Source organism: Crocodylus siamensis, chromosome 7 (genome assembly GCF_052110815.1).
Source record: "Crocodylus siamensis isolate JL-2025a chromosome 7, ASM5211081v1, whole genome shotgun sequence".
In the NCBI taxonomy this organism is placed as follows: Eukaryota; Metazoa; Chordata; order Crocodylia; family Crocodylidae; genus Crocodylus; species Crocodylus siamensis.
The window spans coordinates 57,232,605-57,256,419 of NC_143401.1; the positions used below are offsets into that span (position 1 = coordinate 57,232,605).

Below are 23,815 nucleotides of genomic sequence, written 5' to 3' on the forward strand. Positions count from 1 at the left end.
ACAGGGCCCTGAAAGGACATTATTGGATTTGTGGAAGGAAAGCCTATACAGTACTACCACGAGGGTGGACAGGAACCTGCTATGTTGGAGTAATTGTACCATCTTTCTTTTTGTTACCATCTGAGGTCGGAAATAAGCTGGGAGTCTCTTTGTATGATGATTGGAAAAGGGCCAAGAGAAGTATTGATGTAAGTTTGACACAGGGTGGCTCCCAAAAGTGGAAGGAGGATGAGTGGCCTCCTCAGAGGATTATTGAGTATTATGGACCAGCTACATGGGCTAATGATGGAAGTTGGGGTTACCGGACACCAATTTATATGCTAAATAGAATCATCCGGTTGCAGGCCGTCTTGGAAGTAATTACTAACCAGACTGCCACTGCTCTCGAGTTGCTGGCTCGACAAAGTTCCCAGATGAGGGAAGCCATATACCAAAATCGAATGGCTCTAGACTATTTACTCGCAGAGGATGGCGGAGTCTGTGGAAAGTTCAACCTTTCTAATTGTTGCCTCCAAATAGACGACAACAGAAAAGCAGTCTTAGAGATTGCCAAAGAGATTAGGAAAATAGCCCATGTACCAATACAAACGTGGGAACCCACATGGAGTAAAGACTGGTGGTTTCAATTATTTGGAGGACCCTGGTGGAAAAAAGTAGGATTTGTGCTTTTGTGTGCTCTGACTGGTTTAATTTTTATCCCTTGCCTTATTCCTTGTCTCACTAGATTGATAACCACTACAGTAGAAGGAATGCAGGTCGCAGCAGTTCCTTTGAAAGCACAGACTGTAGCAAAAGTCATGGTCCTCAGAAAAATTCCTCGTAATTATCTTGATATGCCCAAATGAAGTAAAGATCAGAAAGCATCTTGAGGGGGGATATTGTTAGAAATATTATTAAAAATGCATTATCAATAAGTCTTGTTAAAACAGTGCAGCTGTCAGCCCTCCCTGGTGAGAGAACTGGGAAGCTACTGAGAGCTCTTTGTATTAAGGTATCACTCCCTCTTTGTTTTGCAAAGTTACTATCTCTTTGTTACAGTAAAGCATATACTCCTCAGCTTTTCTCATGCAGATAAGAGTAAATTGCAGTTCTAGCCTTGAAGCAAGGAAAATTCAGACTTTTGTAACCTCAGGTACTGTCTGCCCATGCGTAATGAATTAATACATATAAGCCTATCCGCCCCGCATACTTAAGTAGTTAATTATAATACACATGCGACATATGATTCGACGTATTCACATACATGTTTGTATGAATCGGAAATGAGTTGTAAAAGTTCCTCCTTCTGCACACGTGGTCAGGAGAGAGGGGATAAAGCCAGCTGGGCAGTTTCCCTCGGGGGCAGCAGAGTGTTTGATCTTTTGTCTCTCTCTCTGACCCTATTTGCAAATATATACCTTTTGTGTTGCTAATAGAGTGTGTCTGTGGCTGAAGGTTTTTTTTCGCCTCCCGAGAAACGAACCGCGATTTTTACATCATTGCCTTTGCAGAACATGGTAATAACTGGTAGACCAAAGTGACTGGTGGTAAAAGCACTTGAAATAAAAGGATGGAATGTTAAATTTGCGAGTGCAATTTAGACGGCATGAGTATGAGCAGTGGGCACTGCTGAGCACAGCACCACTAGAAAAAACACAAGTAGCGTGCTTTGCAAGCTCTCTCCATGCTGCTTTACTAACACAGCTCACTTGTTCCTTGAAGCACACCCTCCTATTCTGCTTCTAGAATTATTATTTACTTTCTTTTTGATAAGCCTCAATTCTGATTTGCATTACTTTTACCTATTTTGTTACAGAGACCACCAAACAAGCCTACCAATAGTTCGTAGTTCTGAGCTGCACCTCTGCCATGCCTGCTGTTCCCCAGGAGACTCTGCCAGTAGTGAAAAATTGTAGGCCTGTATCCATCAAAGACTAGGCTGATCCATTAAAGACCAAATTCATTCCATTTGTGACATATACAAAACTGCAACCTACAGGTTAGAAATACCATAAGGAGCTCTATTCTGAGTCAGATCTTCTGTTAGCTCATGGAAGATAAAATACAAGCTTAAAATCAAACATATACAACCTGACAACATGTCCAATTCTGGGAAGAACATTTGTTAAAAGATTATTTCTAGTTCCACTTCCAAACTGTTTTCTGAAAAATTTCAGTGCCAGAACTGGTATTATTTCTGTTATTATTCATTCTGGGCTCTGCTACCCCAGTGATTATCTGACAGTGGTTTAATGATGTTTGGAAGCTTTCCAAAAATAATGTAAAAGGCCTGTAGAAAGAGCAGGCATACAGGTGCTGATCCTGAAAGGCAGCTCCTATCATGTACACCACTTTTTGTCAGAACTAGCAAGCTGTTCCCTTTTTACAGCTTTATAAAGGCATGCTAGCCAGAACAAAGCCTTTAATTACTACACAGGTGTTTTATGATTAAGATGCTCTGCATTGTTCCACAGCAAACAGAAAAAAATTACTGAGAAGAGACTAAAGGGAAGACATTTGGTATTTTCATACACACATTTTCCCCCACCAGGGCTTCAAAAATATCAGCAAGACAAGAGCAAACATGACAGTTATTTGAATGAAGACATGTTATGCAAGTATATGCCTGGCTCTGACTTGCTGTCCCTTCCTGCTCTATGTGAAGTGTAATCCTTACACTTTTGATAATATGATGAACAGCCCCTTAAATCTAATTTCCTAGATTTCTCAAGGGTCCACAGCAGAAGCAAATATGCAGCCTCTCTTAGATGCAATGAAGCAACACAGACATCAGCATGACAAAATGACTAGTCATATGAATTCAAAAGGTCATCATCTATCAGAATTACCTGTTCATTCTCCATACAAAGCAAATTACTGATACAATTTACCACAAATTCAACTTATTTTTTCAATCATTTCCATTTCATAATTTTGCAACAAAGCAAACAAAATGAAACTGTGTACAACTGACATTTAATGCAATTTCTCTTGTTAGTATAATCTAAGCTCATAACTAAATTAGTTGCTTATATCATCTTAAATAAAAGGGAAAATTAAATTTAAATCAACTTGTGGCTGAAATCAACTATGACTTCATATTTAAAGTAATAAACCTCAGTTCTAACTGGAAAATTTAGAAGGAAAAGTGTGAGTGTGTGCATGGGAGACAGAACACTAGCTGACTACCTATAGTATATAGGTAGGAGTAGAAGAAACTAATATAACTAGTATATATATTAAGTACGAGAAACTAATATATATCTATATGGGTGCAACGTGGAGGGCTCTATATATAGATATATAGATATATATTAGTTTCTCCTACTGAATTAAGGGAAAGCACGTAAAGAAGCAAAAGAATATTTGCTATAATAAGAAAACAGTCAATATACACATTCCACAGGGTGTTTTAAAAGTTTCATGCAGCAATCCAAAAATATACAGATATACCATAAGTACAGATAATGTAGGGAGCCAAATTTTGAACACAGGCACCTAATATTAGGCTGTAAAGTCCCACTTTAGATACCTAAACTTAGCCTGATTTTCAAAAATTTAAATCAACAGTTCCTAATGGGGTCCATGGGAGATAAAATGTGCTCTGCAATTTTGGGGGGGAAAAACAGAAGCAGGGCATTTGTCAGAATACATAATTAAGATTTTTCAGATCAATCCAGGGATCTTGCCTTCTATTACCTTATATTAAAATTAAGGGAACTCCATCCATCCCAGTGTGGGTACCACCAGTGTGTGAAAATTACGATTGTAGCAGGAGCTGGTATGATTTAGAGGGGGAGGGGGGAAGACAGACACACATGGCCTGCAGACTGGATCTGGCCCACAGGGGGCGCCCACCAATTGATTGGTCCCAGCCAGCAGCTGCCCTGGCAGTGTTCTGCATGGGGCAAAGCTCCGCCTGCTCCCACCTGGAGCAGCCTGCGCTGCACTCCTGCCTGCACCCACAGGCCTCAGCCCAAGCCACCACACACAGCTTACTAGCAGGACTGCTCCTAGTGCAGCCGCTTACATGCTGCTTGGTTCCCCCTGCCTCTGGTGGCTCCTCCTCCTGGCCCTGTTGCATTGCTCCAGGCAGGGGGAAAGCTGAAGCTGGGCAGCCCCTGCCCCAGCATGCGGGTCTCCAGCTCCCAACGACCTTCCACTCACTTTGCCTGCCCAGCACATTGAGCAGCCGCCTGCAGGCAGCCAAGTGGATGAAAGGCTGCTGGGAGCTGGAAGTGGATCCCTGTGCACTAGAGCAGGAGCTTCCCAGCTGCAGTGTTGCAGCAGGGGCAAGAGGAGCAGCTGGAGGTGGGGGAAGCAAAGCAGCACCTGGGCAGCTACAGCTGCACTGCGAGCAGTCCCACTGGAAAGGTGTGCATACTGGTTGGGGCTGAGACCGGGAGGTGCAGGCAGGAGTGCAACATGGGCTGCTGCAGGTGGGAGCAGGCAGGGCTCGACCCCATGTGGCACACCGCAGGGGCAGCTGAGAGCTGGGTGGGGTGGGTGACACAAAACACACGCAGACCACACCCCTTCCTGCATGTTCCTCAGGCCTCCCCACCCTCAGCCAGCTGCCAGGGTTTAGCCGCAGGCAGCCCCCCCCCAACACATGCATACCCATCCCCACACACACACACATCCTCACCAAAATTTATTAAGTGGCCCTCCAGCCAAAATAATTGCCCACCCCTGGTTTAGAGCACCAGACATACAAGCGTCTCAAGAACTGTAAGCTGCGAGCAGCACTTCTGCTGCTGTTCCCAATAACTGTTGGGAATAGCTGAGGACTCATCCTAGTCTGTTCTGAAGACCAGGATTACCCACAATTTAAGATTTTCCTCTTACAACTGCTCTCTTAGGGCGCATCCATACATGCAGTCACATGCGCTTTCAACAGCTCAAACAGAAGCAACACAAATTTGAGCTGGGCTTTTTGCCTCAGTGCACGTACCTGGACATGCACTTTGGTGTGGGGCAAATTTTGCCACTTGGGGCAAAATAACCCTGCCTGGCTCCTCCCAGATCTGCAGCCAGGGGGAGCTAGAGCCTGGGGCCAGCACCTGTGCTGACCCCAGCAGTTTAAAACCTGCCTTGTGCTGGCCCCAGCAGTATAAAAAGCTGCCCTGGCAAGCAGCTCAGGGCTACTTGCTCTCAGGAGCTTCTGGTGGCCAGAAAGGTGCCCAGAGACTGTGAAGCCACTTTCCTCTCCCTTATCTGTGCACGTTTCCAGGCAGAGCACCAGTGGGCAGCATCCACCACTCCTTGGATGCCTTTGAGGACCGATGGGTGCAACCTGGAGGGCTCTGCTCAGTGTCCCCCCCTGGAGAATTTCTTTTCACATTTTGAACCTTTGTCCCCCACATCACTCCTACCCTTTTCTTCCTTAGTTGTCTTACCAAAGAAAAAAAAAATCAGTTGCATCTTTCAAACCTTGGTCCCACACAGTGGGGGCTATTAGTTAACTAAGTGAGCCTTAAGGCCTATGATCTCTGGAAGATACAAATAAGCAGGAGCTACTGGGGCCTGGCCAACTAGTATCTGTGGACACTAGCCACTTGTGCCAGCTGGACTGCTGAAGCAGCCCTGAGAGTTCCCTGTACCCTTTACCCACTGTAGCAGTCTGGCAGTGGGGGTGCTGCCTGGCTGTGACCTGCCGTGCACCTGTGACAGTATGTGGCTCCAAGGCTTCATGCCTGCCAGGCCTGGATGGGGACTGCATGGCGGATGGGGACTGCATGGCCAGTAGAGGTATCCACACTTCTGGGCCAGCTGCCAGTGGGCTGTGGCTGCACAGTTGGCCTTTGTGTGGCACTACTGCCATGTGTGCCACTGTCTGGCCATCTGGACAGCTACTGCCCAGAAGATGTTCTTAGTGTGGTGGCCTGCTTTGAACTGTCAAAGCATGTCCTCCTGGCCCCAAGTGGCCAGGAGGTCAGCCACCTCTATCTTGGTCCCAGGTGCCAGCTCTGAGTAGGCTCCTCTGCCTGGGTCATGCCATTTGCCTCCCTAGCAGGAATTCTGGTGTTCCCATTTAAAAACTGCAAAATCCCTGATAGAAAAATCCCAAAGTCTTTAAAATACCCCAAAATCCATGTTCTTTCACAATTAAAACAAAAGACCATGAGAGAGAGAGAAAGATCAAATCAGTTGGGCAATGTTTTATTGATATATTTACAATTTTAAGACAATTTGGAAGCCTACCAGTGCCCCTATCATCATAATAACACACATTCTAAATATCTATACAGTTTGATATTTATTTTTGGATTTGTTGTCACAGAAAAATTAGAGCTGCCCTATTCTCTTCGCTCACCAGGATGTGCAGTGCTGAGCAGCACTGATATGCCAGTGCCCTGCCCTTGCCCCTCACTCTCAACTCACAGCCTGCCCCCCCACCCCAGTCCCCTCACTCCTAACCCACAGGGCCAGGCATGTGGGTGAGGGGTTTGTGGGGGTGGCTTGGGCCCACAGGCCCTTGCCTGGCCTCAGTCTCCCAACCCCGCTGGCAGCAGCAGCTGTCAGGTCCACTCAGGGCCTCATGACACAGCCCCCCACATGATGTGGAGCAGCAGGCCTTGACATCGGCTGCCTGGTACCCACGCTGCTGCATCACTGTTGGGCAGCTTGGAGCTGCTGGGCCTGTTACCCAGGGCCTGGCACCACTCAGCCTGAGTGGCCCCAAGCTGCCTGACAATGCACGGTGCCCTGCTGTGCCGGGCTGCACCCATGCGATGCAGCAGCAGCAGCAGCCAGGTGCTAGGTGGCCAGAGCTGAGCCCTGCTGCTCCCTGCCACATGGGGGGGCTATGCCATGAGGCCCTGAACACTGCTGCCGGTAAGCTGGAGGCAGTGCAGGAGGCTGGAGGAGGGGCAAGTGGGGGCCTGAAGCCAGGAGGGGGAGTGAGTGGGGGGCTGGAGCCAAGGGGGAGGTGAGCTGGAGGCTGGAGCTGGCCTTCCCCCATAGTACCCTCATCAGTCCCCCCCTCATCCCTATTACCTGGCATGGAACTCAGGTCCCACTTGCTGCAGCCTGCACCACTCACTGCCTGCCCTACGCAGGCAGGCAGCGTGCTTCACCACTGGGGAAAGGGCCAGCCATAGAGATGCTCTGGCTGGCTACCAGAGTGTCTCTGTGGAGGACCCAAGTCTCGGGTTGCCTCAGGGCACAGTATTTTTTTGGTACTTGGATATCCAGGTATCAAATTTTGCCCCTGCACTGCATATCTGCAGCATGAGGAACTTTTTTTTGTTCCCAGTGTGCATCCTGCAGCATCTCAAAGGGGTTTGAGATGCTGCAAGAGGCATATGTGTGCTCATCTGGATGTGCCCTTAGAGTTTACTTTAATCCCTACTTTAGGTCCCACTTGCGTTTCCTTATCTCATACATATAAAAAATTCAGATTGGTCAGAAACATGATGACAATAACCCCATTCTCCTCATTTCTCTCCTTTCCCAGTTGTTGCCATCTGAAATCACAGCTCATTATAATGTTGTTAGATGATCACATCAAAAATAACCATGTGATGCATCAGTTAACTGCAGTGGAAAGGAAGGCAATCAGATATATTTCATCATGACAGTTAAATGCATCTTAGAGCCTACTGCTGTCCTTCCTTAAGTAAACCAGTTCAGGGCCAGATACAGGACTCTCTCAGCTGAGGGTCTTTTCCTCTGGAATTGTCTTTCTAGCACAAATCAATGTCTAGCAACATTTGGGTTACTATTTAAGACATTTGGTTTAACTGCTGCTTCTTTTTCTTTTTTATGAAACTAATGCACTTCAGCTGTATAAGTAAAACCTAGTTGCTATGATGAAAGGCACTTTACAAACCAATAAATAAATAAAAGTGCAGCTTTTAGAAGTTACTGGAGTATGAGATACTTTAAAAAAACCAAAAAAACCAAAAAACTTAGGCTGCTCTGCGCATTTACTTGGACTGCTAACTTTCCAGTATTTACTGTACATCAAAACTTGTGGAAACTATATATAACCTGTCTTTGGAAATTAATACATTCATTTAAATGTCAAACTTTTTCAAAGCATGGATCACATTCTATTAGGCAGAAGTGACTGTGTGGACTGGCACTCCTCCCAGATGAGATGGCATTCACGGCTATGTAACATACCCGGGGCTTCCAACAGTCCTTACGATAGCAAATATTTGTGTGCAAGGAGGCTGGTTACACCACATTTCCAGCAGCTTCTACCGGTGTTCAGGCTTGCATTTTTTTGCATAGGGAGGATAGGTAACCATAAATCAATGGACAAAAAGGATGAGGAGGATACTAGCATAGGACTAACCAGTTCTATTCAGACAACCACTGGTCCATAGAGTACACGTCAAGGACAACTGAGTTCATTCATACAGACTCAAGAAATTATACCACAAATAGAGCCAAAGCACTTTTTAGATGAACTGTCTACTTTTTACTAAATCAATTTGCTCTCTTACGCACTTAATTCAGTAGGTCTCTCTTAAGGACCCACCACAATTCAACCTTTGCCAGTTTCACTGATGAAAACTGTTATCAGAAGACCTAAGAGGTGAAGTCAGTCAATGCTGTCTATAGCAGAATAGTGATTTCAGGGAAATTAAGAGGTGGGATGTCAAGAAATGGAGGGAGAAAGAGTGCTAAAAAGTGAGAGGCAAGTTGTTAGATAACCAGAGCTTCATCTTCAGAAATGTTGGGCTCTCACAATTGCAGCTGAAGTAGACAGAAGTGAAAGGTGGTCAGAAGGTCTCAAACCAAATTCCAGTTCACAACCACAAGAAAAGCCATGCATCAGACAACATATCAAGTCTAGGGAAAAGACTCTCCAGCTACCTAATACAACCTCCCGCATAATGTTTTCCCTTATGTGATTTGGATCAGGCTTTTTATAAATACCCCAAGTTACCTGCCTCTGGTCTGTTCTAACACTAACAAAAGACATTTTTCTCTCAATACGTAGTCTAACTTTGTAGATGCAACTACAGATCAGTCATCCTTGTCTTGCCATATTCAAATAACGTGAATAAGCTTCTTTCTTCAAGGATATTATTTCTAATAAAGTGTTTACACAGCGACCCACATTTAATCTCCTTTTTTGAGATAATACAAAGTTGATCTTCAGTCTTATCTTCTCAGTTACCACATCCTCCAATCCCAGTGTCACTCTCTAAGTGCCCTTTTTGAACTCTCTGTTACTCCAATATCTTTTAATAACGCAAGGATCAGAAGTGAATGCAATATTTTGTACTCAGCCAAGTAGCGTTACAACTTTTCATTCTTGCATTTGATTTGTCTATAAACATACTTGGGAAGACACTGGCTTTTTTCTACATAATGCTGCATTATAAAACTCGTGTTCAGTTTTTTTGTCCCTCCGCTTCTTTTATGTTTGTACTGGTTACCACTTCTCCCCTCATTTATTACTGTGTATTTATACTATTTCACTTTGCCAAAGTCAATTAAGAAGTCCAATCTTTCTAGCCTGTTCTGAAGTCTGGGTCACCCCTCATGTGTATTTCATAGCTGTCATTTCTGATATTGTCTGCGAAGTTAATTGAAACAAAATCTGCTTCCTGAAAGTCATTAATAAAAAGATAAACAGCATAAATCTCAATGCTGATGGCCATGGAACTTTATAAAAACTTTTCCTTATCTGGAGGTGTTGTTATTAATGATTACAAAGGCAGATGACAAACCAGTTACTATGGTATTAATTTTACATAGAAAAATGTCTTCCCTTTTCATAATAATTTTTAAATGTGGTATTATATTGAATGCCTTACCTAAAACCTATATCCGCTGCATTACTCTTGTTCACTAATATATATTCATAGCAGAGAATACTATTCTATGCACTTGCCATGATCTATTTTTCATGATTCCTTGGTTATCACTCAGTAATAAACTGAGCAGTAGTACAGACAGAGGCAATCCCTTATTATATATTCTTTCAATCTATTTTACAGTAAGGTCACAAACAAGATGAGGGCCTCACTGTGTTAGACTTTGTACAAAATGAAGCCTAAGTGTTCTATAAAATAAGAAACAGTCCTTACCCTTCCTTGTTATGTCCTTGTAACAAGGTATTTATCAGAATTTGCAGATTTGTTGGAATTTGACAGGGCCATGCCATTAGCATCTCAGCCACAGCCTCAAACTTGCAACCTCTGGGCTGTCAACTGTGCACCTTAGCACCCCAGCCCGAAAAGCTGGGGCTAGGAACAGCGGGTAAGGTGATTGGCTGTTGGGGGTCACGTGCTCCCCATGCCAGCTCCAGCAACAAAGGAAGTGAGCAAGTGAGCGAGCATGTAATGCAGAAGCTGCTTGGGCAGGGATCTGTGGGTCGAGTGAGGGACACCAGCAGGGCTGGGCAGGGCAGGGGGCTGCAGGTTGGGAGTGAGGGGCACCAGCACAGCTGGGAGGGGAGCTGGGGCTGTGCATAGGGAATGAGGGGCACCCCCAGGGCTGGGAGGGGAGCAGGGAGCTGTGGATCAGGAGTGAGGGGCATAGGGATGGGAGGGGTGACTGTGGGTTGGATGTGCAGGGCACTGGCAGCACCAGAGGGCTGGGGATTGGGAGTGAGGGGCACCAGTAAGGGGTGGGGGGCAGGATACTACTGTCTGGGACTGGTGGACACTGGCAGGGCTGGGGTCAGTGGGTCCAAGAGCGAGGGGCAGCAGCAGGGCTGGGGGAGGATGTGGTTTGTCAGTGAAGGGCAACAGAATGGGCAGGGGCAGGGCACTGGCATGTCACTGTCGTGTGTCTCCCCCCCACATCATATTCCCCCTGCCTGCCCACCCCCCTGGTGACAGGTGTCCTCTTTTTTGGACCTGGAAATATGGTAACCCCAGCCCAATGAACTATATGGCTGTGAACTAATATCATGCACAGCTTGTATTCTCTCTAAGTAGATGCAATACCATCATCACGACAGTTGCAGGGGAAACACCTTGACTAAAGTAATGCGATTAAAGTGGAATTGTGTAGTGGAGGGTTGCACCCTTGTCTACTTGTGGACAGGACTCCCTACGAGTGCTTCATGGTTAGCTTCCCACTGGCCATCTTCCAGTGGGAGAATCTCAGCTACACTCTGACTTTAGGGAGGAGTCTCCCATTTCCATAGTTTCCTCCTGCGGCCATATGGCTAAGGACAAGCAAAACTCAGGGGCATCTGAATCCCAGGCCTCCAGGATGCCTGCCAAAGGAAGCCCCAGTAGCAGGACCACATATGATTCTTGAATGATTCAAATGTATTTGGACCTGATCTGGCCAATTTGACCTGGGACATGAAAAATTTTCCTTAAAAAAAAGTAGGTGCTAAAGTGCTGCTTAAAAGTATGCTTCTGGAATACCTGTACTAAAACTTGCAGCAGTTTTAGAAAAGGTAAAATTCATCGATCTTGGCTGAACTAGATCTATAGGTAGTATACATAAACTGCTACAGCTATGTTTGTTTTAAGGTCAGTTTTTTCAAATTTGTTTCTCAGTTCCACATGCTCAGGGAGGGCAGCGTCTGATAACAAAGAAGGGGAAAGGGGCTATTTGACCCCCCAGATTTATTTTCTCTCCTATAGCAGTGGGAGATTGACAAATTCAAGACAAACCTCCAATAAACAGATTCTGTATCTAGAAAATTATATCAAATTTATAACTTTTCCATATATAAAATCTAATTACTGGAGGGAGTGTCATCCTATATTCAAGTAAATATGGTAACTAAGGTTTCTAAAGTGATGATTAAAGCTCACAATCTCATTTCCTTGCTCTGGATGCCAAATTCCTTAATGAATACAATGCAATCAAGCAAAGAAATTAAAAGAATGCTTGGAGGATCAAGTTTGGAAAGGAGGAAAAAGCTTGTACAGCCCACTACACCTGGACAACATAATAGTTCAAGTAAGCCAGCATGGGTAATGTATTAATTAGCTACCTGTCATTTAGATCCTAACTCAGAACTTAATGAAGCCACTTTGCAAAAAGGCAATCTCTTCAGAAGAATATAAATAATGTATATAAAATGGGGGCAGGGTGAGAAGAGAATCAGCACACCCCTGCAAGGTCAAGCCAGACTGCATCTCTGGATCGATGGCTGGCACTGGCAGGTTCTACTGTTGAGAAGCCTGCAGCCATCTATGAGTCATAGAATTAATTAGTGCCAGTGGGTGTTGCCATAGGCACGTGGCAGACAGACTGGAAATATTAAATGACTGGGTTAGGAAATATAGTGGAGATGGAGGAGAAAGATTACATTTCTTTCACTAAGGCTTGATACGTAGTAATTATCAACAGTCTTTTTATTCTGCAAACAGCCAGTAGCTCTTTAGGCTAAAACAGTACAAAATCAATGAGGAGGTTTAACATCGCTCTGTCTCACGTTTCAGAGAGCAGCAGAATGAGAAGTGGACATTTCTGGTAGAACATATGTATTTTTCCATTTTAAGCACCATATATCATCATAACCTACAGTACTTAAGATTCCTGCAACCAGTAAATTTTGTGACCAGCAGAGGGAGCATCTTTTATAACTTAGAAACCGTTGAAGGTTTTGGATGGAGAGTGTAAAGAGAGAGAGAGACAGTCCGATTTTATGTCCCTTTAAAGTTTGAGCACATATTTAACATTCACAAAATAAACAACTAAGAATGGTAGTTTGTGCTGAGAATGATGTGCCCTGGTACCTTGGAAGCTTTTTCTACAGCTATATCAATACACCGTAATTCTGATACACTTGGGATTCTGGGGGCCAGTCACAGTTTCAAATCACAATGGGAACAGTACAATGCTATTACACTGACATGTGACAATGCAAGGTCATAACTTTAACTTAAGGGACAATGGCAGCTTTAACTGACTGTCCTTTTTTCTCTCCTCAAGCTTGAAAGTGAGTTCTCTTCCAACTTAAAAATCACTAAACCCCATTAAATTATGGAGTGCTATTATACAAAACATTTGCCCTTCTCTCATGTTCTACCTAAAACCAAACTTCCTAAGGCCCTGAATCATACGGCCTGCAACTAGGGCTGTGCAAACCTTTGGGTGCTAATTCAATTAGGAGGAGATTCGGCCCGATTCAGTGGACGAATCTCCAAATCCAAATCAAATCACGGGACCGATAAAAAGGTCCGAAGCGATTCAAAGCTCTCCAAATGTTCAGAAAAGATTCAGAGAGGTTCAATGATTTGGGCAGTCCCCGCTGGCTGCAGCAGGGAGCTGGACCTGGACTTGGAGCAGGTAAGTAGGGGGCTGGACAAACAGGGAGGGACCCATGCAGGGACCCCTGCCAGGCCCCACCCCTTCCCTGCTCCCCCTTGGCCCTCACCTGCTCCCCCTAGCTCCCAGTGCTTAAAAAAAGGCCCCTATTCACCACGTGCTGCTCCCCCAGCCCCACGCTGCACGGTGGCTCTGCATGAGCCCCCCAGTCTCCTCTCCCCACTGTCCCAGCCCACCAGATCCTGCAGCAGCCTTGGGGCTTCAGGGGTGTGTGTAGAAGAACTCCCCACGTGGTGCAGGGCAGCAGGGATCATCCTCCACAGACCAAGAACTGGTGAGCCTGGGGTTTTTTAGTTGTTTTTTTTTCCTTAAAGAGCTGGAGCTAGGGCAGGCAGTGCAGCCATGGGGGGGGACTGAGACAGTGAGAGGAGGATGTCAGGGGGCTCATGCAGAGCCCCCTACACAGCATGTGGCAGTGGGGGCAGCGGGAATTGCTCTCCCACCTGGCAGCACCCAGTGAGTCAGGGCTTTTTTTTTTTTTCCAATGTGCTGGAGCAGGTGGGGCAGCCATTGTTGGGCTGGAAGAACAGGCAGGGGATGGGCCTGTGTGATTTGGCGATTCAGAAATTTGGCAGCAGCCAAATCTCCAAATCAGATTCAGCTGAATCGATTTGGGACAGCTATTCGAATCACCAAATTGAATCACTGTTCCCCAAATCGGCTGAATCTGAATCTGAAGCTAAAGCAAGTACTAGCCACTTTGCACGGGCCTACCTGCAACCTCTCTTAATTTCCTTTCTCTTCAGTCTACAGCCAGAACTTCCTCCATATTTTTCCTACTAACCTACAAGCCCCATTTTCCGTCTTCTGATGATTTGTTCTCCTCAACTCTCAAAACTCCATTCCTTACCACAGTAAAAATGGAAACTGGATACAAATTTCTAATGGTAAAATCTTAATTATTTTCTTCTATAGCCCCACCACTTAGAATTAGCAAAATGAAATCCTCTAGATAGAACTTCAGCATCATCCTCTAACTGCTGCAGGAGTCATGGGCTAATTCATCTGCATTGTCAGTTATCTTATTCCAATTTCTCTGATTGCTCTCAAACCTGACCTCAGGGTCTGCCTGCTATTCTTTTTCTTTTTTTTTGAGCAGTAACTAATGGTCATGACATAAAAAGTCTGATGTAACAGTTGGTTTTATTGACAAGAACATAAATGAGACTAAAACTAGAGCAACAAAATGTTTCCTTCTGGCCTAAGGAAAGATAAGGGACCAGGTAGCCAAGGGTAAACATTAATACAGTCAACCACAACTCAAATGCCTGTTAAGCATCATGTCCACATGCCTCCTTGTTTGTTCTAAAATCTCACCAAACTTAACAGGGTTTGTACTAATACTAGAATACTTCCAATGACTAATTTTCTAGATTTTTGCCAGAAGATTTCCATAAGCATAAGACAAATATATCTTTAAGGAGGTGTTTCAAATTACTGGGTATATTAACCTGGTTAGTGGTATAGTCACCTTCATAATTCAGTACTGACCTTCATTATTTTTCGGCCATCAAATGTTTCCCTTTCCTTGAAGGGTGATTTTCCTATATTTATATAGTTTCGCTCTTCAGCTAGAGGGGAAAACATTTCCAGAGTGAACTTGAGATAGGATAAAGTTTTCATTGTTTACCCCACAAATCTCTGTAGCCATTTAATAAACCATTGTCAATTTTACATGCATTTTTTAAAAAAAGAGTTTATAATTTCACATAAAAAGGACCCTCTAGAACATTTAGGGTTCCATGTCTGGTCAGGATGAGATTCAGCAATGACAGGTTCTTACAGCTCCTGTAACACCCCCACAAGCCATACTGAGCATTTGATTATAATGGAAAGCACATTCCTGACAACACCTAGAAACATTTGGATTGGTCACTTTTGAGAAATGTCCTTTCATTGGTGTGGTAAGACTCTGTGTGTGCATGCATGAGAGAGAGAGAACATACGTGTATGCGTGTATGTAAACACAAACACAAATGCATCAAAACATTAAGGTTGCCGTTTTGCACACAAGTTAGAAAATACCAGAATCTTAACTCACCCCCCTTGTGTGTAAACATTATGATATATCAAATAAGTGATCACAAACTATTTCATAGATTTATAGATGTTAGGGTCAGAAGGGACTTCAATAGATTGAGTTCGACCCCCTGCATAGGCAGGAAAGTTTGCTGGGTTCAGATGACCCCAGCCAGATGCCCATTCAACCTCCTCTTGAAGACCTCCAGGGTAGGGGAGAGCACCACTTCCCTTGGGAGCCCATTCCAGATTTTGGCCTCTCTAACTGTGAAGAAGTTCCTTCTAATATCCAGTCTAAATCTGCTCTCTGCTAGCTTATGGCCATTATTTCTTGTAACCCCCAGAGGCACCTTGGTGAGTAGAGCCTCACCAATTCCCTTCTGCACCCCCATGATGAATTTATAGGCAGCCACAAGGTCGCCTCTCAACCTTCTCTTGTGAAGGCTGAAGAGGTCCAGGTGCCCTAGTCTCTCTTCATAGGTCTTGGCCTGCAAGCCCTTAACCATACGAGTGGCCCTTCTCTGGACCCTCTCCGGGTTATCCACATCCCTTTTAAAGTGTGGCGCCCAAAATTACATGCAGTATTCCAACTGCGGTCTGACCAGTGCCCGATGGAGGGGAAGTATCACCTCCTTGGTTCTGTTTGTCGTGCATCTGCTGATGCATGATAAAGTGCAGTTAGCTTTGCTGATGACTTCATCACACTGACGACTCATGTCGTCCTTTTCCACTTCTGTGCTGCCAAGCAGGTCATTTCCTAGGCAGTAGGTGTGCTGGACATTTTTCCTCCCTAGGTGCAGCACTTTGCTTTCTCCTTGTTAAATCACATTCTGCTGTTTTCTGCCAATTTGTCCAACATATCCAGGTCTGCCTGTAGTTGTTCCCTGCGCTCCCGTGTGTCCATTTCTCCTCACAGTTTTGTATAATCTGCAGACTTGGACAGAGTACACTTCACTCCCTTGTCCAAGTCACTGATGAAGACATTGAAGAGTATTGGTCCAAGGACCAAGCCCTGAGGGACCCCACTGCCCACGTCCTTCCAGGTCAATACTGACCTGTCCACCACCACTCTCTGGGTAAGACTCTCTAGCCAATTTGCCACCCACCGGACTGTGTAATCGTCCAAGTCACAGCCTCTTAATTTGTTCACCAGTATGGGGTGGGATACCGTATTGAAGGCCTTCCTGAAGTCTAAGTAAATGATATCTACCCCTACTCCTGCGTCCAGGTGTTTTGTAACCTGGGCATAAAAAGAGACTAGATTAGTCAGGCATGACCTACCCGCTACGAACCCGTGCTGGTTTCCCCTCAGCATAATTCTTCCTGCTGGGCTCTCACATATATGAGCCTTAATAATCTTTTCAAAGACTTTACCAAGGATGGAGGTGAGACTGACTGGCCTATAGTTGCCTGGATCCTCCTTCCTCTCCTTCCTGAAAATAGGGACCACATTGGCCCTTTTCCAGTCCTCCAGGACCTGGCCCATGCACCACAAGTACTCAAATATTTTTGTTAGTGGCTGTGCAATGACATCAGCCAGTGACTTCAGTACCCCCGGATGGAGCTCATCTGGGCCTGCCGACTTAAACACATCCAGTCCTTCCAAGTGACTCTGCAACATCTCAGGGTCAACACTCGGTTGTCTGGCACCCAGCTGCTGCCTCTCTACAATCCCATTGTGAGACCTGTCTTGCCCCTTGTTTAGGAACACTGAGGCAAAGAACTCATTGAGGAGTTCAGCCTCGTCCTCCCTGCCTGTCATCAATTGCTTTTGCCCGTTCAGTAGTGGTCCTATGCTGTGCTGGGCCTTCCTTTTATTCCCTATATATCTGAAAAACAATTTTTGTTATCCTTAACTTGGGATGCCATCCTCATCTCCGTGGTAGCTTTGGCCTTTCTAACTGCTTCCCTATAACTGCCAGATGAGGAGGAATACTCCGCTTTAGTAATTTCTCCGTTTTCACTGCTTATATGCCCCCCTTTGTGCCCTTAGGCTACTCTGGATTTCTCTGGTTACCCAAGGAAGCTTCTTGGCCCCTTTCCCCCTGCATCAAGATCGTCTCCCTCTGTGCCCGAAAGATCGCTTCCTTAAGGCACAGCCACCCTTCCGGGGCCCCATCTCACCAAATCTCTTACTCTGCAGTGCATCATTGACTAAATGCCTGAGCTCGCTGAAGTCAGCCTTCCTAAAGTCTAGCACTTCTACCCTACTAGTTACCTTTCCCACTCTACACCTTATGGTGAATTCTATTATTTGGTGGTCACTGTCCCCAAGGTGACCACTGATCTGTAGGTCCCCTACCATGTCATTCCCCGTTGCCAATACCAGGTCCAGTAAGGCATTCCCCCTAGCGGGACCATGTACCTCCTGCACCAGGTGGAGGTCCTGCACGCAGGATAGGAACCTGTGTAAACGGTGGGAATTTACTGTCTGTGTCTCCCAGCACATGTCAGGGTAGTTTAGGTCCCCCATGACTACCGCTTCCCTAGTCTTTATGGTCTCCGAGAGCTGCCTCAGGAGTTCCAAATCTAGTTCTTCCCCTTCCCCTTATTTGTTCCACAAGACCCCTACCTCATTCAGTGAATGGCTAGTCACTGTATATTTCTTTTTAATCTCAACATTGAACATGCAGGCTTCATTTAACATAAAGCCTCCACAGCTTGCATTGTACACACAATTATTTCTTTCTAGCCATTTCTTGGATGCTCTTCCCACTGTTTTTGAATGCTTCATAAAGATTAATGCATGTATTTTCCAATCTGGACACTGAGGATGGGTGGTATTATCTTGATTTCACAGCTGAGCAACTTGGGTGGAAAGAACAAAATTTTCATACATTTCCATTCATTTTCAACCTGAGACCTCTAGATTGTTCAGGGGCAACCTGTGATTGTTCGGGCAACTCTGCATTTTTACATGACACAGCGGGTGGATCTACACAAGACACTTTACTACACATTAGACTAATCTAATTTGTAGTAAAATGTCATTGTCTACATGTGTGCAGCAATTATTGGGCAGTAGATTAGTGTAATGCACCATTTTCTAGTACCTGTAGATACAGATAGCAGACATTGGCACATTTAACTAATGCACCAAAGCGCACATGTAGACACTGACCGGAAACAAATTGCTCCCAGTCAGCGTAGGCATCAAGGAGCCACCAGGGGTGGGAAGAGCTCTCCCGGTTCAGCAAGACACTGCCTGCCAGCCACGTGGAGATCAGAACAAGTCCCAATCTTCACACGGCTGGGAGAGCTGCCCTAGTAACTGCTGCAGCTCTCCCCTGCCTCGCAGAGATTGGACCAGCCTCCGTGCCCCCTGCCAGTCCAGGACTGGCACGTGGGGGAGCCTGCAGCTCCCCCTGGCTGCTGCAAAGGGGCAGAGCAGGGCAGGAGCAGTCCTAGACTGAACTGCTCCTAACAGGTGCACATTGAGATGCATGCAGGGGGACAGTTTAATGTACCTGAATTTCCTGTGCAGAAAATTCAGGCACATTAATTGCACCTGTAGATGGACCCAGTATGTCAAAAGCACACATCTGTACTTGCAAATGCTTTACATTTCTGCAATTTGTCCCTGAAAGTCTTACTGGAAGTACTGAGGGTAGAGAGGAAGAAAACGCGAAAAATACTATTTGTTCTCAAGGACTCTACATATATTTTATGTAATTTAGATCCTGGGCCCACACTTCAACAAACCTATCCCGTTCTTTGATCATCAGTCCAGAGCTCACAAAGTGCTCCATCAGTCTATCAGCTATAACCTGCAGTCTGGGGAGTAATATGCAGAGTTCATCATGGCAAAGATAGATAGTAAATTCTGCAGTCAGGCAACTGAACCTTACAATTCATATGCCAGTACTAGAATCTATACATGTTAATACATAGAGGTAAAGTCGTATTATACAGCATCTTTCACTTGCACTGCATCTGAGAATACTTTATAAAGAAACGAGTTAGATCAGTGGTGCTCAACCCTCTTGCCTAGCAGGCTGGATGGGCAGTGCCCAGACTATCCATGAGCCAGTTAGTCTATAACTATAGGCCAGTTACCTCAATCCTGGGTAAGCTTTTTGAGAGAATTATTCTGGCACATGTCCACGAGGGGCCAGCAGGGAAGATTATGCTTAGGGGCAACCAACACAGGTTCGTTAGAGACAGGTCCTGTCAGACCAACCTGGTGGCCTTCTACGACCAGGTCACCAAACCCTTAGATGCAGGGGTAGCAGTGGACGTAGTCTTTCTGGACTTTCAGAAGGCCTTCGACACCGTCTCTCACCCTGTTCTCATTAAGAAACTGGGGGACTGTGGTGTCAACACCCACACAGTCAAATGGGTCACCAACTGGCTGGAGGGCCACACCCAGCGGGTGGTAGTGGATGGGTCTCTCAACCTGGAAGGACGTGGGCAGTGGGGTGCCGCAGGGCTCGGTCCTCGGACCCGCACTGTTCAACATCTTCATCAGTGACTTGGACGAGGGGGTAAAAAGCACCCTGTTCAAATTTGCTGATGACACTAAGATGTAGGGGGATGTGGGCACATTAGAAGGAATAGGCTACAATTGGACCTACACAGGTTACAGGGGTGAGCAGACGAGAACAGGATGGGATTCAACACTGATGTTCAAGGTGATGCATCTGGGGAGGAAGAACCAGCACCATACCTACAGGCTGGGGAACTCCCTTCTCATCAGTGCAGAGGCAGAAAAGGATCTTGGAGTCATCATTGATGCCAAGATGAATATGGGCAGGCAATGTGGGGATGCAGTCAGGAAGGCCAACCGCACCTTTTATGCATCCACAGATGCATCTCAAGCAGGTCCAAGGAGGTGATCCTCCCCCGCTACATGGCATTGGTCAGGCCGCAGTTGGAGTACTGTGTCCAGTTTTGGGCACCGCACTTCAAGAGGGATGTGGACAACATGGAGAGGGTCCAGAGGAGGGCCACCTACGTGATCAGGATTCAGCAGGGCGGGCCCTACGAGGAGAGGCTATGGGACCTGAACCTGTTCAGCCTCCGCAAGAGATGGCTGAGGGGGGATCTAGTGGCCTGGTACAAACTAGTCAGGGGGAAACCAGCAGGCATTGAGGGAGACCCTGTTTCTCTGAGCACTACCAGGAGTGACCAGGAATAACGGTCACAAGCTGGCAGAGCGGAGATTTAGGCTAGATATCAGGAGGCACTACTTCACGGTCAGGGCGGCTAGAATCTGGAACTAACTTCCAAGCAAAGTGGTGCTGGGTCCTACCCTGGGGGTCTATAAGACAAGGCTTTACAATCACCTTGCTGGGGTCGTTTGACCCCAGTACTCTTTCCTTTCATGGCAGGGGGTCAGACTTGATGATCTGCTCAGGTCCCTTCCGACCCTACTAACTATGAAACTATGAGCCTAATCTGGCTGATGGTCCCGATCTGGCACACAGCAGTTGTGGCAGTCTCATATGGCCATGGAGGGGGGAGCTGGGGACATCCCAGCTCAAACCTGGCCCCAGAGTGTAAGAGAGAGCATGACCTAGACCACAGCGTAAAGTGGCATGGCCCAGCTCCAATCCAACCTCACATGGGGAAGAGGGCTTGACCTGGCCCTGCAGGGGGGCACATGGAGGAGGAAGAGGGCTTGAGCCAACCCAGAGCCACAGGGAAAGGCAGCATGGTTTGGCCTCATTCAGCTGTGGGGGTGAGGGAAAGGGGATGTGACCTGACCTCAAACTGCTGTGCAGGATTCAGAATTGGGGAATTTGGCAGTGGGGGGCGGTGGCCATATTTATTGCCATTGCTCCCCTGCTGCCATATTTCCCAATCCATAGGGAGACCTGCAAGTCAGATACCTATGGCTCCACGGACTGCATCTGGCCTGCAGGCCAGAGGTTGAGCACCCCTGAGAGTTAGATGAAAAATGTTGCTGTTCATGCAGAAACATTTTAGCAGAGCAATGAATATGCACTAAATAGGCACTCATATTCAGTCCTGGATATCAGAGAATACTGATAAAGATATTGTGTACTAGTTTAAAAAAATAATCCATAGTTTGATTAAACAGAACCATCTTTTAACTTCATATGTGCACATAAAGATCCCTCATGGCCAACACACCTGTTATTACTATACGTAAATGAAAACTTGGATTCCAAAACCTGAAGTGAGGCTCAAATTTGTTATCATCTGACCGAGATCCAATGAATGCTAACCAAATCACAGTAACAATTCAGACACAAATAATCTCAGGGAGAAGAGCATTTCCTATTCAGAAGTACAGCTGTAGTTCACAAAGTTTCAAGAAAGGTTCTGCAGATACCTACCATTTGGGTCTTTCCTAAAGAGAGTGTTCATGACAGTAGCATGGAGTTTTACTCTATCCCACTCTTTGATCATCAGCCCAGAGCTCACAAAGTGTTCCATCAGTCTATCAGCTATAACCTGCAGTCTGGGGAGGGGAAAGGGGTGGAGGAAATAGAAAGAAAAAAAATGAGGAACAAAGCAATACAAGTCAAGGAGGTAACGCACTTGCTTTGCCAACTTTTGGCAGGGGGTTTGCAGATAAGGTAGTCTGCATGAAACACTGTCTGCATATATGCAAAGTCTCAATACTATTCCAATAAAAAGACAGCAGACTATGAAAATGCTGTCACTCATACCTGTTGTAATGTAAAATGCTCTGGTCATTTGCAAAGGTTCCTGGAAAACACAAGTTGCAAATATGTATTTAAATGTAAAATAACAGGACGTTTATGCAATTTGACGAGGTAGATTTTATTGGAGTTTGAAGAATGCATTTTTTTCTTGCCGTATAAACATACTACTCAGCTTACAGGAATACCTCAAAAAAGAGACATAAAAACCTGGATCCTGGGGTATATTTTTTATCTAACCACTGTTAAAGAACCGTGTGGAAACTTGACATTAGATTCAAGACTAGAACCCAAGTCTTCCCTCTTCCAAGTAGGTGTCATTAGCACTAGACTAGAGAGTTGTGCTCCTTTCAACTGGGCTAAAGAATCTTTTTTTTTTTTTTTTTTGCTTAGTGGCACAGTTCAATAGGAGGGATGGTCAGTGGCACCCCAGAATAGCCCTGGTGACTAATCCACTCTTTGAGGAATATCAGGGACAGATTTTTTAATCCTCTCAGGCTGAGAAAGGGATAAAAATGGGTTTCCCACTTTCTGGGCGAGTGCTCTGGACCCTGAGTGAGCTATTGCATAGGAGGAATGGGCACCATCACTGCTGATGACTCCTCCAGTGGCTGTGTTTTGAATGCAAGTTGCTGTGGTCATTGTTCTGTAGAGATCTGAATCCTGTCTCTGCACACTGGACATGCTCAGAGCACATCTACTGGATTAAGCCCTTTAGAAGGCTTATGTCCGAGATAAGCTCTGAGTTTCTCAGACCTGCCAAGATGGAGACAACTTTAGGTTGTAACTTTAACCATCTAGGATAAAAACTTAGGTGCTGAAGAGTGTGGGTTTTAAGAGTCAAACTCTTGGAGTAAGCCAGCTAAATGCAGTCCAAGTCCCACATTAGGTGCTTATCTCTTTTTTGTGGCTCTGGGCCTAAGTTTGCATGTTAGAGGATAACAAACTTCTAAACCTATGCCTCATTACATCAAAAGCAGCACGTGTTCAATTGAACACCAGTTCCTATCCATTAAAGCAAGAGATAAGCCTGCTAAATACAACAGATTTTAAGCCATCTTGCACCATGTTTATACAGTTCATAAGTAGGGTGTCCATATAGCCCAGTTTGGCCAGGACAGTCCTGGATTCCATAGGTTGTCCTGGCTGTTTGGTCAAAAGTCCTGAGCCACAGTCCAGTGAGGGGGTGGATACAGGCAGGCAGGCGCCACTGCCACTGTGCAGAAGCAAGGTAGATGGACATACGGTCACCCTATCTGAGATGCCATATCCAAGGTTCCTACATTCCTTGCTCCTGCATGGCTGCAGAGGTGCCTGCCCACCTGATCCACCATGCCACTCTGCCTCCCTGCTGGACTCCAGCCCAGGACTTTTGACCAACCAGCCTATGGAGTCTGAGACTGTCCCGGCCAAACTGTCACCCTATTCATAGATACTTCTCACTATTTCAACAGACACCACTACCACATTGGTTTCTTAATTCCAGGCAGAAAGGCAGAGACAGAGCAGTGTTAGAACCAACTCTGATATAACTAGCTTGGTGAGCTCCCAAAAGCTAACTATAAAACATATTGACTTTATGCTGCCCCATATAGGCTTCCAACAGGCATGTGATTATTTCAGGACCCACAAACTGACTGTCATGGTTTTTTACCACTTACTTTCTGGCTTTACATCACTGGTTTTTAAAATTAGCACTGACTAAGATTAAATGAATATCATTACAGATGATACTAAAACAAATTAACAGAGAATAGCTCGAGTGAAAATGGTTCTTTATTACATTATAAAGTTAATCAAGGAAATAAAACAAATTAGAATTAATTATAATGGGTATTTTTGCCATGTGGGAGTCACCAGAGCATGATCTTTTTCTCAGTCTGAGCCATTATACGTGCAGAAGGTCTCACCATCTCCTA

At 45.5% G+C, this 23,815-nt stretch overlaps 1 protein-coding gene across 7 annotated transcripts in view; it reads right to left on the reverse strand.

Moving 5' to 3' along the window:
• Positions 1 to 23,815, reverse strand: part of ASCC1 (activating signal cointegrator 1 complex subunit 1) — a 122,792-nt gene that overhangs the window by 17,112 nt on the left and 81,865 nt on the right. For 6 of the 7 annotated variants that reach the window (XM_090057017.1, XM_090057019.1, XM_090057016.1 and 3 more), the window contains 2 exons: positions 21,567 to 21,691; positions 14,737 to 14,816 (listed from right to left, as the gene is read on the reverse strand). In XM_090057017.1, the coding sequence (XP_089913143.1) occupies positions 14,737 to 14,816; positions 21,567 to 21,691 (205 nt within the window). The remainder of the gene's footprint in view (positions 1 to 14,736; positions 14,817 to 21,566; positions 21,692 to 23,815) is intronic. The other variant, XM_090057021.1, reaches the window with a different exon arrangement.